The sequence below is a fragment of the Tamandua tetradactyla genome, chromosome 8, assembly GCF_023851605.1.
Source record: "Tamandua tetradactyla isolate mTamTet1 chromosome 8, mTamTet1.pri, whole genome shotgun sequence".
In the NCBI taxonomy this organism is placed as follows: Eukaryota; Metazoa; Chordata; class Mammalia; order Pilosa; family Myrmecophagidae; genus Tamandua; species Tamandua tetradactyla.
Window position 1 is genome coordinate 12,920,562 of NC_135334.1, and position 14,520 is coordinate 12,935,081.

Consider the following 14,520-nt stretch of genomic DNA (forward strand, 5'->3'; position numbering starts at 1 on the left):
TTGTCTCAATTCAGGGAGATCATAGAATTCCTCTGGGGTTCCCTCCTATTCCACTTCCTACCTCTATCCCCTCATGCCATGGCCTGGAAACTCATTCTAGTCAGTCAGTTTGGTCATTTGTAAGACTCACCTTATTTGTTTCCCACCTTTCAGGGTATACTGTCCTTTGTTGTGTGATTGATGTCCAATGTGATAGAGAGGCAGGGAAAGTGATCAATAAAGGCTTCTCTGAGGAAATGACATTTGAGAGGTGAATTATAAGAAGGCTGTCACTTGTAGAGCTAAGATAAGAACGTTCTAATAAAAGGACATAGGACAAGTCCAAAGACCCCAAGAGAGAAATAAGCTCAACTTGTTTAATGGGATATATATGAGATCAGTGTGGCTGGAATATATTTTAGGTTGGAGAGTTTGGTGCAGTAGGTTGGGCTTAGAGTAAAAAGGGTCTCATAGATCATTGTTATGGTTATTTACGGCTGCATAACAAAACACCCCAAAACCAAGTGGCTTAAAAACAACAGCCATTAATTTCATTCATGAATCTGGGGCTTGCCTGAGGTCAGGGAGCAGCTCTTACAAAAGGTCTGTCATGTGGTTGCAGTCAGGTGGTCGCTGAGGCTAGGGGTAATCTCAAGGCTTCTTCATTCACATGTCTGGAGCTTGGGCTAAGAAGACTTAAACAGCTGGGGCTTGGAACATCTCTGGATACATGGCTATCTTTCCCTTTCTCTATGTGGTCTCTCCATGAAGACACAGATTTACCCAACTTCTTATGTGTGGTTAAAGATTCAAGAGCAAATATCTCAAGAGAAACTGGTAAAAGGTGCAAGGTATTTTCAAACCTAGCCTTGGAAGTGGTCAGATTTAGGAAATATTTTAAAAGTAGAGGTCACAGGACTTGATGTGGACTGTTGAGAAAAAATGCTAAGATAAAGCAAACATACCGACAGCCATAAAACTCAGTGAGAAAGTATATAACAGAAATAACGAAGCTCTTGAAACAGAAAACATTAACATGAAGTGCCAAATTGTGTGAGTGGGCATCAGATGGAGAACTTCTGTCCAACTGATTTGGGCAAGGTTTCATAGAAAATCTGGGAAAAAGAACACAACATAGGTCATGGAATATAAACGAATGAGGGGATGATACAATCAATGGGAACAGTGTGTCTTAATACTTGGTTGTCTACAGGAAGATTAATATGTATCATTTTGTTCTCTTGCACATTTTTGAGACATTGCATAGTATTTCTCAAATATACTTTTATCTACTTATGACTATCATGTGAATCCACAATAAAAGGTGTAGCACATACTTCAAATGCAGGAGATATTCTGTCAGTTCTGACTGAACTATGAAGTCTTGAATACACACCTCACACATTCCCAAAAATCCAGAAACAGCTACGATAAGAGAGCATGACAAACATGTGATCCTGGTTGCCCATACAGCACTGTAAATACATTGCATAATACATATGAATAGCTCTTACGATACTAGTTTAGTTTTAAGCTGAAAATGTTACTAGAAATTGTATTTTTTAACATAACTTTTTCTCACTAGATATACTGATGGGTGTGGGAATAAATGGGGGTGGGGATTGCAGAAGTTTGTGGGAACTGAAAATTCCATCAGCCTAACTTATCTAGGAAGGCTTCCTGCATGAGTCAGTGTTGATTTAAGAATCATCCAGAATTAGGCAATAAGAGGAAGAATGTTTTTTTTTTTCAGGCTTGTGGGACAATGAAAGTGGGATAAAGCAGTGATTTAAAAACTCTTTGTGGAGTCACTGATTTAATAAATGATTTAGGCATGGCTTTCCCTTTCCTATATACTACATACCTCATGACATTAAAAAAATCCACCACTGGGGTGACTGAAAGTGAACTTTGCTTTGAAAGATGTTTGAGATTCCCACCAGCGCCCTTAAGATAACTGAAAATAAGAAGAACTAAAAGTTTAAAACCACTGTGGGAGAGAAAGCAACAAAGGAAGGTTCTTATTAGGTAGAAAATAGGCAAGGTAAATAATAGCCAATGCTCATACAGTCTTTACTGTGAGCCAGGCCCCATTCTAAGGTCTTTACTTAAACTCATTTAATTCTCACAACCATGCTCTGAGGTCATCCTCATTTTATAGAGACACCAAGGCATTGAGATATTGTTTAAGTAATTTGCCTGAGGTCACACAGCTAGGAAGTGGCAGAACAGGAATTTGAAGTCAGCCATTTTTACTTCAGAATCCATATGCTTAATCAGGATGCTTTGAAAAAGAGGAAGGAAAGGATAGAATAAATTCTAGAACTTCCTTATGCTTGTTCATACTGTTAGCTTATAAACTATAATGGCATTTAAATACGATTTATGTAGACAAATAATTAAATCATCTCCTTTTTCATCCCTATTGCTTATTCCTTTAGCTTTCCAACCTGCAACCATAAGTATTAGCTATCCTCATGGGTAATTCTCAGAGTTAAAAATGTAGCCGACCTCAGCTCTTTCTTTTTAACCCAACATATATTTTCAATTTAAACTGCTGTATAATTTATTCATAGTCATTAGTCAGCCTCCTGTTATGTGTGCTTTAAAAAAAAATCGTCGACGTTTTTAAGTTTAAAATAAAAATTAGACATTCAGCTTTGAAGAATTTTGAAATACCTTACAGCTATGTACTGGATTTGGTGTGCTAATTTTCATTAAGTGCCAGCGCTGTAATGTGCTTTCAGGGGTGACTAACACACTAAATGTATTACCAGGGGTCACAGGAGCTTTCATCATTGACAGTCTTCTTTTTAAATCTCCTTATACTTGAGGGTATGAAAAACAGTGAAGAAACTGCTCAGGAATTCTTACAGGTTCAAGCTAGACAAGCTGTACAAATGCAATGAAGACATCTAATTCCTCTATAAATGGTCACACCTACACAGACCCAGCTGGAAAACAACAGATCATAACTGGAATCAGAGTCACTATTTTTCAAATAATGAGCTCGGGTTTCTTGAAAGGCCACAGCATACCAACTCTAACCCTGGGCAATATCTACTTTTTAAATTTCCTTCAGAAACGCTCTCCTTTCAGCCCTGGCGCCTTCCTGGATCTATCCCCAGCAGGTTTCCCCACGTTCCACCCAAGACGTCAGCCTCTGCACCTCGAGGCCAGCTAAGAGGGAAGAGAGGCAGTGAGCAGAGAGAGAGGAGAGAGCGAGAGAGCGAAATGGTCAATTCCTCCTTAACTCCGAGCCCCCTCGCGGGCCTCACCCCTCCTCCCCGGGCTGAGATTGGAGAGGAAGTGGGAAGGCTCGAATCCGTTCCTCACACCGGCGCCCTCATGCCCCCACCCTTCTCCTCGGCTCTGGGGTTCGGCGCGCCTTCTTCCCGCCCCTCGCCCCGGGAGAGGAGCGGGCGGCGCGGGAGGGCTCGTGGAGAAAGGCTGGCGGGAACGGACCGGCCCCGCTCGGAAGCCGCATCCTCCGCAGCTGGAGCCCGCTGTCGGCCGGCCAGCGGCGCACCAGGCCCGAGGGCAGCCCCGGAGACCGCGGTGGCCGGATGCAAGGGCGCGTCACTTCCGGGCGGTGCAGCAGCGGCCTCTTGGAAGATGGCTGCGCCCTGTGGCTCGGAGCTGCCCGCCAACTCGCCGCTAAAAATCCCGAAGATGGAGGTGCTCTCCCCGGCCTCGCCTGGTGGCCTGAGCGACGGAAACCCATCGCTGTCCGACCCGTCCACGCCTCGGGGTGCCTCCCCGCTCGGGCCGGGCAGTGCGGCGGGCTCGGGGGCAGCGGCGTCCGGGGGTCTCGGGCTGGGGCTGGGGGGCCGCAGCGCCGCCTCGTCCTCGGTCTCCTTCTCCCCTGGAGGCGGCGGTGGTGGGGCTGCAGCAGCCGCCGCCGCCGCCTGCCGGGGCATGTCGTGGACGCCGGCCGAGACGAACGCGCTCATCGCAGTGTGGGGCAACGAGCGGCTGGTGGAGGCGCGGTACCAGCAGCTGGAGGGAGCCGGCACGGTGTTCGGCAGCAAGGCCCCGGGGCCAGCCATGTACGAGCGCGTGTCCCGGGCCCTGGCCGAGCTGGGCTACGAGCGGACCCCGTCCCAGTGCCGGGAGCGCATCAAGGTAACCGGCCGCCCGGTCTGGGGCAGCGAACCAGAGGCAGAGAAGGCGGGGATGCGGGCCTCGGGGGCGGGGGCCGGTCGGAGCACAGGGCTCCCCTCCGGGGCCCCGGGGACGATTCGCATCTCCTCCGCCTCTTTCTTCTCTCCCTGGGAGGGGGCTTTTTTCCAGATGGCCGCCAGCCCGTAGGTTTCCTGAGTTTGAAGTTGGGCGTGTCTGCCGCCGCCCCTCTTTCTTGCCAATTGAGGTTGTTCACGCGCTCCGAAGTTGGTAGTTTCTTATTGTGCGCCCTGCGGCGGTCCGGGTGCCGCTGGCGCTACTCGCCCCCCACCGCCGGGGCCTCTCGCTTTGTTCCAAGCCGAGGGTCTCCCTGGCAGAGGCTTACCGGCCTGGGGCGGGATTGAGAAAGGACAGAAGAGGGGGGCCGGTGAGCCCTCAGTTAAAGGATTTTTCAATGAGTGACAGTGACCGAGCCATACAAAAAGCGGCTTTGGACGACTGGCCTTTGTGTCAGTCCTATTGCTTCCTACTTGAGCTACGAAGGACGAGAAAGATTTGAGATGTTTTGGAGAATCGGAAAGGACTTGATTGTAGCCAAACTGTGTGTTGTTATCGTGGAGTTATTGGACACAATGAAAGTTACTCTGGCTTAGTGTTGGTTTGGAATTTGGAGTGTCGATGCCTCCAGTGTTAGATTGGTTTGAGGCCCTGCAATATTTTTGATGTTGCCCCTTCATGAAAGCCAGTTTTACCCTGGCTTAGTTATTGTGCCGGATGTGGTGACAAGTAAAGTTCTCAGCGTACATCTGGCTATCCTTGTGTGTCTGAATATTTAAATGTTGAGATTTAATTTGGGCTGGAAATTTTATCACCAGCCGGGTTATCATTTTGCTGTTTCTACTGACTAGGCATTCAAATTAGTGCTATTGACTGATGTGGGTTTATATTTCAGTAGCTAAAATAGCTTTAGTTCCTCATCATGGAGTGACTATTAGAGTTGACAGTCGGGTAGGTTTCTTCCATTTCTCACTGAAATACTTCCTCTTCATAGTCATTCTATCTTTACTTATTTTCTGGTAGGGGTGACACTCTCTTCGGAAACTCCTTGGGTGGTAAAAACCCAGTAAGAATGATCATAATCACATAAGGAGGATTTTTTGTGTATATTATTTGCAGAGGGAGATTGCTTCCAAGTTGGCAAGGTCTTGGCTCAAATACTGTTCTTCTGGAGATACTATTGCTTAGAAAATTTGGTTAAGAAACTTGGATATTTTAAACTTATTAATTGTTGTTCAAAGAATCTGGCGCTCAATTATCAGTTACAAAATTAAATTAGTTTACTTGATAACATGTACATTTGGGGCTTCTTATGCCCACCCCCCCCCCTTTTTTTTCTTCAAAGGATGTTATTAAAGAAGTAACTAATAAACCAGCAATAGGCTGCTGTTCTCTGAACCTCATTCATTTTTCTGTTCAGGGTCATTAAGGTTAAATTTGGGGGAGAGTTTTTGCACTGTACTGCTCAGCATTAATCCATGAACTTTTCTTGAGTTTAGAAGTGCACCTTAGATATTTGTAACTGTTTCAGCTTGAATGGCTTTTGTCCAAAGACATTTTTCAACCAAAGGAAAAAAGTGTTGTCCTATCAAATCCTCACTAAACATAAATCACTCTCCATAAAATTGATTTTTTAATGATAAAGGAGTATCTAGTTGGATTGCTTAACTGTTCAGTTATGAGAAGGCATTTCATAAGACAAGGAAAGGAGATTGAACTCCCTTGAAGAATTTTAAAAAGAGGATCGATTTATCTGTTTTTGCACAGATGAGGCCAAGTTGACCTTAAACTCTTAGAATATTTTGAGAATATGAATTCTGTGATTCACAAACTACTGTGGCCAGTGGCAGTTAAGGAGGGCAGATAGCTTTAAAAAAGAAAAAAGTGCTCTGCCCCTTAAATGATTTCAATACAGTAATCCAAACTTGTTCATTAATAATGTTTTTCATTAATAATGTTATTTTTCCTGCCAGAATTATAAGCTCCATAGGTTCTGGTCTCCCATTCACTACAGTATCTCCAGACCATAGCACATGGTAGGCACTGAATACATATTTATTAAATTCACCAAATAAAGTCTAGAAAGAGATTATTGGAAAGTATTAAATTTCAGAGCAATGTTATTCAAACTTTAACCCAGAGGTACAGACTTTGGAACCCAGTTTGAAAAATACTGCATTAAAAACTAATGTCTTGGGGAGGCCTGGGTTCGATCCCCCACCCAGGCACTTCCCCAAAACAAAAACAAACAAAAATAAAAATTCAAAAAAAAAAAACAACTAATGTCTTGGGCAGGCCACGGTGGCTCAGCAGGCAAGAATGCTTACCTACCATGCCAGAGGACCTGGGCTCGATTCCTGGTGCCTGCCCATGTTTAAAAAAAAAAAAAAAAAAACTAATGTCTTTCCCCTTGGGAGACTTGGTATGAATGTAATCTTAAACATAGAAGCAAATATGGTCACTGAGATCACAGCCTTACACAAAGATGAAGTGGAGCTTATGAAAATAAAAACACAACTGTAAAAGATTCTGAAAATTTCAAAACTTAAAAACGAATTCAGAAATGCCAGTTTAGAATGGGTAATTCAGAAAGATTTTACTTTATTGTGTTGATGAGAACTGCAAAGAAAGAAATTCAGTAATCCTTTTTGCTTTACATTTTACAAAATAGAAACAGAGTAGTATGGTAAAAGTGGAAAATGAGGGACTCCTTGAAAAGATTAATGCCCTTCATTCAGTGTGAACCTAATGTCAGAGGCTCACAGAGAAGAACACTGTGAGTTAATTACATTTCTAGTCTATCACTATATTGAAATACTTATCAAAAATTCAATTATGAAAATTCAGGACATAATTTCTTCTAACTTTGAAGAGGGGGGATATTTATTAGCTTCAGTTTTTCATGAAAACCTTTCCTTAATTATATAGACTCAGCATGTTGATGGAGCAGTCTTTATCTCAGAATATTAAATCTGTAGCATAGGCTGAGGCACCAGAAAACAGAGTCCTATCTCAGTCCCTTCTTTGACCACCTTCCTGAATAACCTTTAAGTATGTCACTTAACTTCTTTGGACCTGTACCTCAGTCCATTTGTACAATGAAAGTATTAAAATTGTAAATCATGACATGGCTTTTAGTTACCAAGGTCTATTTTCTAGAACTATCCCATCAATATGTACTGTCTAAGCAGACACATTTTAACTTAAAAGTCAGATGTAAACATTTGTTTATTTCTGCAAAGAGCTTTATTTTTGATGTCTGGCATGTCCTATTATTGGTATTTGTTAATGCATTTGGAAATGGAAATGTTTAAGACTGCCTTTGCTATGCAGATTGTTGTTTGGTTCTTAAGTTTTGTTGCTTTTTTTTTGTTTGCCAGAAGAAAATTTCCTAACAATTTCAGCTTAATTTTGAAGTCATATAAACAAATGTAGGTGGTTTTCTTTCTAGTTATGCATGATTTTTCTCCTTTTCTTTAAGCCTTTTCTTAATATCTCCAAATATTCACCAAATATTTGAGCACTTACTATGTTCAGGGCTGTCTGCTAGGTGTTAGGATGACTAAAAGAAGAGTTTTTTTATAGTTCCTGTAGTCTACAAGTTTATAATCCAGTTGAAGAGTTTGTATACACACATCAAAGAGTTAAAAAGCTGTACAAGACAACACAAGGGATGATATGCAAAGCAGTTTTTGTCATATGAATAAAACAGAAAATAAGTATGATGACTTCCAAGGAGGGAGAGATCGCATCACAGTCCATACTGTGGTAGTTGTATTCAGCTTTGAAGGATCTATTTAGACTTGGAATTCATGAAAACATTCACTTCTGAGCCAGATGCTGTATTCACACTTCAGTCAGTTAATCTGATGCACTACAAAACTCATTTTCAAGTCCCATATTTTTGGGTGATCTCCAAAAATTTGCCTCTTGAGAGTTGGCTTTATATGTTTGAAACAGATGTGCACTTCTAACTCTGCCTCAAGATGAAATGCAAGGTGATTACATGACCTAAAAAAGCTTGTCTTTGCCGGATCAGTGCTGCTTGCTTATCAGGCAAGTTTAAAAGGAGTCTTCTCCCTAGCAAACAAAATGATTAATTTTTTAGGAACATTGCTTAGCAGTGGTTATACTCTCTGGAACCAGATTCTTTCTTTAGCAGACAAATCACAATACAGTATATTTGGACTTTGATTTTAGCTCTCAAACCTTGACATTATTTGTTGTGAGAGCCAATAAGGCAAAGATAATTTGGAGGCAAAGATACTTTGTCTCTGTATAAATATTTTAGTAGACTCTGTCCATCTTTGAGGACTTTTCTTAGGTGTTTTTACGGAAAAAGCTTTCCCTCTGCATTGTCTTTGAAAGATTTCCAAGAAATGTGGTTTGTAAGATAGATTTAGTTGGATTCACCTCCTTCCATTTTCTGTTCAGCTTCTGTTGTTCCCATGCCACTGCAACCCTAAAGCTTGTGCATTCCAGTTTTGCTTGTCTGCTGATGAATGTGACTGAGGTTTGGTGAGTAGCTTAAAGAATAGACCATATCACACTACTGACCGTGAACTTATATTTAGGTTTCTGTTTTGGAAATAAGCAATCTAACAGCACATGACAAAACTGAATGAATGGACTTCTGAGATTATTTTTTGACATTTCATTAACTCTTATGAAGATTGGAGTTAAATATTCTGGGTCCTTCATTAAGAAAATATATACAAGGAGAAAAGAATTTAGAAAGCATGTAGTAAAAGCAGTGTTGCTCAATAAAACTTTCTGTGGTGATAGAAATGTGCTATATGTGGTTAATGTGCCTGAGGGACTGAATTTTTAATTTAATTTAATTTAGTTTTAAATTGTGAGGAGCCACTTGTGGCCATAGTTATTGGACAGTGTAGGTAAAAAGTCGTTATTCAGAGTACTTAAGAATGGTCATTTTATAAAGAGATTTTCTTGGCCACACACTTGAACCTCTAGGGGTAGCTCAAAGTTCCTTCTTGCCCTGGCTGGTACTTTACCCTTGAGTGGAGGGAACCTTGATAGAAGCAAAAAAATGGTTCACCATTCAAGGAGGAGGAGGTTTTAGTATTATAACCTGAGTTGGCTTTGGCAAACAATATCATACTCTTGATTCTCTGGATTAGTGCTACCAATAGAACTGTCTGTGATAATGGAAGTCTTCTGTATCCACACTGTTCAATATGGTAGCCACGAACCACAAATGGGTTTTTAACACCTGAAATGTGGTTAGTGTGAATGTGAAACAATTTTAAATTTTATTTTAATTAATTTTAATGTAACTAGCTGCATGTGGCTAGTGGCTATTATATTTGGCCACGGCAGCTGTGGAATAATGATGTTCGAACTTTTTACTTATGTATGCCCAAATAGTTTTGAGATCCACTTACTCACTCCAGTGTGTTTAAGCTGACACTAAAATTTTTTCATCAGGTGTTCTAAAGTTTATAGGAAGTTAATAGATTGTAGAAAATATTAAATATTAAATTCCAGGTAAAGATTGGCTATGAAATTTATTGAATAAGGTACTCTGGATCTGAAAAACCAGTGCGAAATTTTTATCTGTTGGTTCTGTTAAATGTATCTTGAAAAATTTGGCTGTCAGAAAATAATACTTCTTACATTTAAAAGAAAAGTATTACTAACGGATATTGTTTCAGTTCTAAATTCAGGGGCCAACCTTCACCCCTAAAATACCCAAGCAAATCTGTAAGATGGGAATGTCCAGAATCCCTAAGGTTTTAAGACATCTTGCTCAATCATTAAAAGGAGGTTCTCCCCCCTAAACCACTATTTCCACTTCTCTTTCCTGGTTCCCTGGGTGGTTTTAGCCCCCAGGATAACATGCCATAGTAAGATTTATGATGGGTGAAAGAGATACCTTTCTTTCCTTAAGCAGAGAAAGAGCTATTATGTACAATGGACCATTTTTAAAAGACTATATGGAAACTGAAGACCTGGAAATTGATTCCCTTAAACATATTCATACATGTAAAGACTCGAAAAGACTTCAGTATAGCTTCACATGCCTGTAGGTGTATGGATACCTCAGTGGAAGACCACTGCTTTAGAACTCTCAGATCTTTTTGATAACTTTCTTGGCTGAGGTAGTAGGACTGGGCTGTTGAATACCATTGCCCTTAGAAAGCCCAGAGGGGAAACAGGAGGGTTACAGGGAAAAGCTATGGACCTTAACTCTAGCTAAAGGGCCAGGTGTCTGGGAAGAGATTTGGAGATCTTGCCCATTCCCTTCCATCAGACACAACTGACAGATTCATCACAACATTTCCTAAAATACCAAGGTTGGAAGTGAGAATTTTTTTTTTTCCATTTATTCACCAACAATTAAATTTGAGTGCCCTCTGTACAGTGGTAGGCTGGGAATATGGCAGTGTTCTGTTTCCCTTCAGGGTGTTCCTCTTCCAATAAAAGGGTCTGATTACTAAAGAACCAGTTGTAATACTGTGAGCAATGGGTTGTGTACCACGCTAATGTTAAACCCTTGCTGCTTCAGGAGCACACATGAAGGGCAAGTTATCCTACACTTTGAAGAGTGGATCCTGAAGGTGAAGTGCAGTGGGCAGAGGGAGTGAAGCGAATAAACAGTTTGTGTAGGAGTCCAGAGGCAGTATTACCTAGTGTAGTGTGAACTGTACATACAGTAAACTATTTTTAAGAATCCAAAATTTGAAGCATCTAAATAATGACTTGTTCCAAAAGGTTTTTATAAGCAATTAGCCATTTAAAAAGTCATGCCTTTGAATTGAGGAACAATTTGCCATGATGTATAAAATGTGAACTGTTGTGACAGTGTGCCTTGTGAGCTGTAAATGACTGCTTGGTGGTGCCCTGAGATCCATGTAACACGGTGTGGCTGGTAGTTGGGGGATAACATTGTCGTAGACATCAGTTTGTGGTTATTTATATGTTTTGACAAGTAACAACTTTTTTTTATAGAGTTGAATTGCAACTTGTAAATGTTTTATATTCTCATTCCTTAATTTATATACTGGGGAGAAAAAACAAAGCATTGTATTTTGATCACAACCCTTAAGAAGAAGAAAAATATTTTAGCATGGGATATAGTATTCACATAATTCAGCATACACATAACAAATTTCACAATATGAGTATAATAATAGCCAACAAAATGTAGCACTTATTCTGTGTCATGCACTGTTCTAAGTGCTTTACAAATACTAACTCACTTAATCTACATAAAGACACTACCTGTGTGATACACTGTACTATCTTCTATTTTATTTAGTTTTTTCTAGAATGCTTGATACAACCCACTAAAATTGATTTCTAAACCCACTAATGGGCCATAACTCAAGGTTACATAAAAGAGGATTAGAAGATATTGAGATGAGATTGTCTTTTTACACCATTATGCTTTTTTAGAGTTAAAATAGCGAAACTCCAGAAACATTAATTTGGAACAGGTCAGGTCCCATATAGTCTGATAAATTGTTCCAGATAGCTGGAAGATGAGGGGAGGTAGAAAGTGGTAAGAAATATAACTTGAACATAAACAAGGGGTCAGATGATGTGATAAGGAGTTTGGGCTTTATCCTAGTTGTCAAAGGATTTTGAGCAGAGGAGTGACATTGTTAGTCTTAGTTTTAGAACAGTCACTGGCTGCAGTTTGGAGAATGGATTGGAAGGGGCAAGACTGAAAGCACAAAGTCATTGTAATCTAGACAAGAAGTGGAAGTAGTGGCAATGAAGATGGAGAGAAGTGAACAGATTTCAGATATATCAAAATCAGTAGGGCTATTTGGAGAATCTGAACATTTTTAATTTACAGGACTTTTTAGATCTTAACTTGTAACATAACTCACTATCGACTTCTCCACCAACAGTATTCCTTGCTTGTAGTAATTGAAGATCACAATACTTCATAGTTTTTAGGCTTAATTTCTAGAACCCAATGAGATCCAACTAAAGTAACAAATTAAGATAGTCCTGTCTGTGTTCTCTTTAGGATATGCTCTATACTGATTCTTTTAGATTCTATTGTTTCCTAATCTTCAGAAGTGATTATCGTGCCTTCTTGTTTCTCTCTTTTTCTTATTACTACCTCTTTTCACCAGAGAATAAGACTGAATATTCAGATCCAAGATTTCAAATGTTAATTATCATACAGCTCCCCAAGTATGCTCTTATCTTTTAACTTGAGGTAAAACAGGATAAAATGGGGTTGGGGGATCTTTCTGAGTCTTTAAAAATGCATTTTTAGGATTGCAGGGATGATTAGATTCTCTTTAGTTTTATTTCTGCCCTGTGGTTACTGTAATGTGTTCTCTGCTTGCTATTTGCCGTTGCAGAAACTTCATTCTATGTTTAAAAGAAATGCTGAATGAATCTGTGCTTCGTATACATATATTACAAATTATCTGGAGATTGTAATCCATGTTGGGTCTTTCCCCCTTATTGTTCTGAATAATTGAAAGTTGTCTGCATGTTGGAAAAAGACATGTATTCAAATTTGTATAATTCTTAATTATTTGTAGTTGAGAGAGTCCTCAAGAGCCAGTGGAAAAAAACATTTCTCTTATTGGCATTAATCAAGCAAATGTTACCTTGTCACTTACTAAGATATGTTGTTATTCCTCAATTATTAAAATACAAACCTGTGTTTATTCTCAGGCATTTTAGGAATGACAGCCGCTGTTTTGCTTTTTTTATGTGTTATTGGCTGTATTCATAAATTACCTTTTTGAGCATCAAAAGTACTTAATTCAATATAAATTGATAGAGTAGAGTGGACATTGTTTACTTAAGTATGTTTTCTAATTGCAGTTTCTCATCCTATGTAAGACTACTTTGTTGTAATAGACTGAATTTTTGAAAATCACAGTACTGTTTTCTACTGACTTAAGATTATTTCATTTATTCAAATAAGCCAATTATGTTTGTAATTGATATTAATAAACCAGAATAAAGTTCATATCTACGAAAAACTGCTTTTATTATTTTTTAAAACACTTACAAATACTTTTCTCTAAATGGGAAGAGCTGGTTTATGATTTAGAAAGAAGACCACAATAGATCAAAAAATACTCTGAGCTTGCATGTGGTGTCTCAGCCACCTATATATAGTTTCAAGGAATTTCCATCCATCTATTTATTTATTCATTCATTCATTCCAAAAATTTACTGAGCACTTCGTACATGCTGGGTATTGATTTGGGTGCTGGGAACACCTCAGGGAACAAAACTGACAAAAATGCCCACTCCTTCCAAGAGTTTATATTGTGGTAGAAAACATTATAATATTAAAAATATGTAATTCAAAATAGAATGGACACAATTAGGGAAAAAAAATCCACCTCAAATAAGCTAATCCTCAATGTTAGCCTTATTGATCTTAGAGACTTTGAACTATTTACCTTTCAATATCCATAAGAAATAACGGTCCATTTATTGTTGACCATGAAGCTGTTTGCCTTTGCTTTATTAAGAATGACTTACAGAGTTTAATATTACTTATTTTTATTGTATATATCCAGTTGTCACTGACATACCACCTAGCAACAAAGCTCTGTGTCGCTAGCATTTACTCAGTTGCAGTTATTAAACCAGCCACTGTGCTGATTCTAAAGGCACAGCCCAACAAAAACCAGGTGGCATCCCTTTCCTTAGGAGCTTTCCATCTTGGGCAAATCAGGAGACATTGTTAATAGTTGGGTTTTGAGATGTTAGAGTTGTGCCAATTTTAGAACAGTGTAAAATAATTATTTTTCTTTATATAAGTAATATAACCATATTACAAGATTAAATGAAAAGATAAGGAAAAATGCTGACTTCTTCACTATAGCATAATAACATATCCATGAAATATTTTGTCATTTTTCAAGAAGTGGTAGGAAATCTGATTTTAATTCCATGAAGTGTCATCTAGGCACCGAAACGGAATGAAAGGTCTGCATGCTTTTGTGCTATCAAACTCAAAGAAAACATATGGATCATTCACACTCCTTGTTTCTGTTCCTGCTGAGTTTTGCCTGCCTTCTGCTGCTTACCCTGTAAGCAAGTGAAGCCTAATCTTCACTTTGGATGCATAGTTAGGATCCCCTTTTTTTACCCCCTTGGTTTATATGGCAGTCGGTATGATAGTCACAATATACTTGTTGAGACCATAAACCTTTGAAAATGGTTTAATGATTGGTTTTTATCTATACAAGAGGAACTATGAGCAAAAAATTGAAGAAGCTATGATGATATCACCAAGTATTTCTGAAACCTGAATAATGTGTGGTCAAAAACATATTTATATAATTACTTAATATCCACAGAGCTAAAACTAGGTATAAACTCCTTTTACTTATAGACCTCACATTA

General features: G+C 39.3%; 1 protein-coding gene across 3 annotated transcripts in view; it reads left to right on the plus strand.

Moving 5' to 3' along the window:
- Window positions 1-3,557: 3,557 nt before the first annotated feature.
- Window positions 3,558-14,520, plus strand: part of MSANTD2 (Myb/SANT DNA binding domain containing 2) — a 28,426-nt gene continuing 17,463 nt past the window's right edge. For 2 of the 3 annotated variants that reach the window (XM_077112573.1, XM_077112574.1), the window contains exon 1: window positions 3,582-4,104. In XM_077112573.1, the coding sequence (XP_076968688.1) occupies window positions 3,595-4,104 (510 nt within the window). In that variant the 5' untranslated portion in view covers window positions 3,582-3,594. Of the gene's footprint in view, window positions 4,105-14,520 lie in introns of all 3 variants that reach the window. The other variant, XM_077112572.1, reaches the window with a different exon arrangement.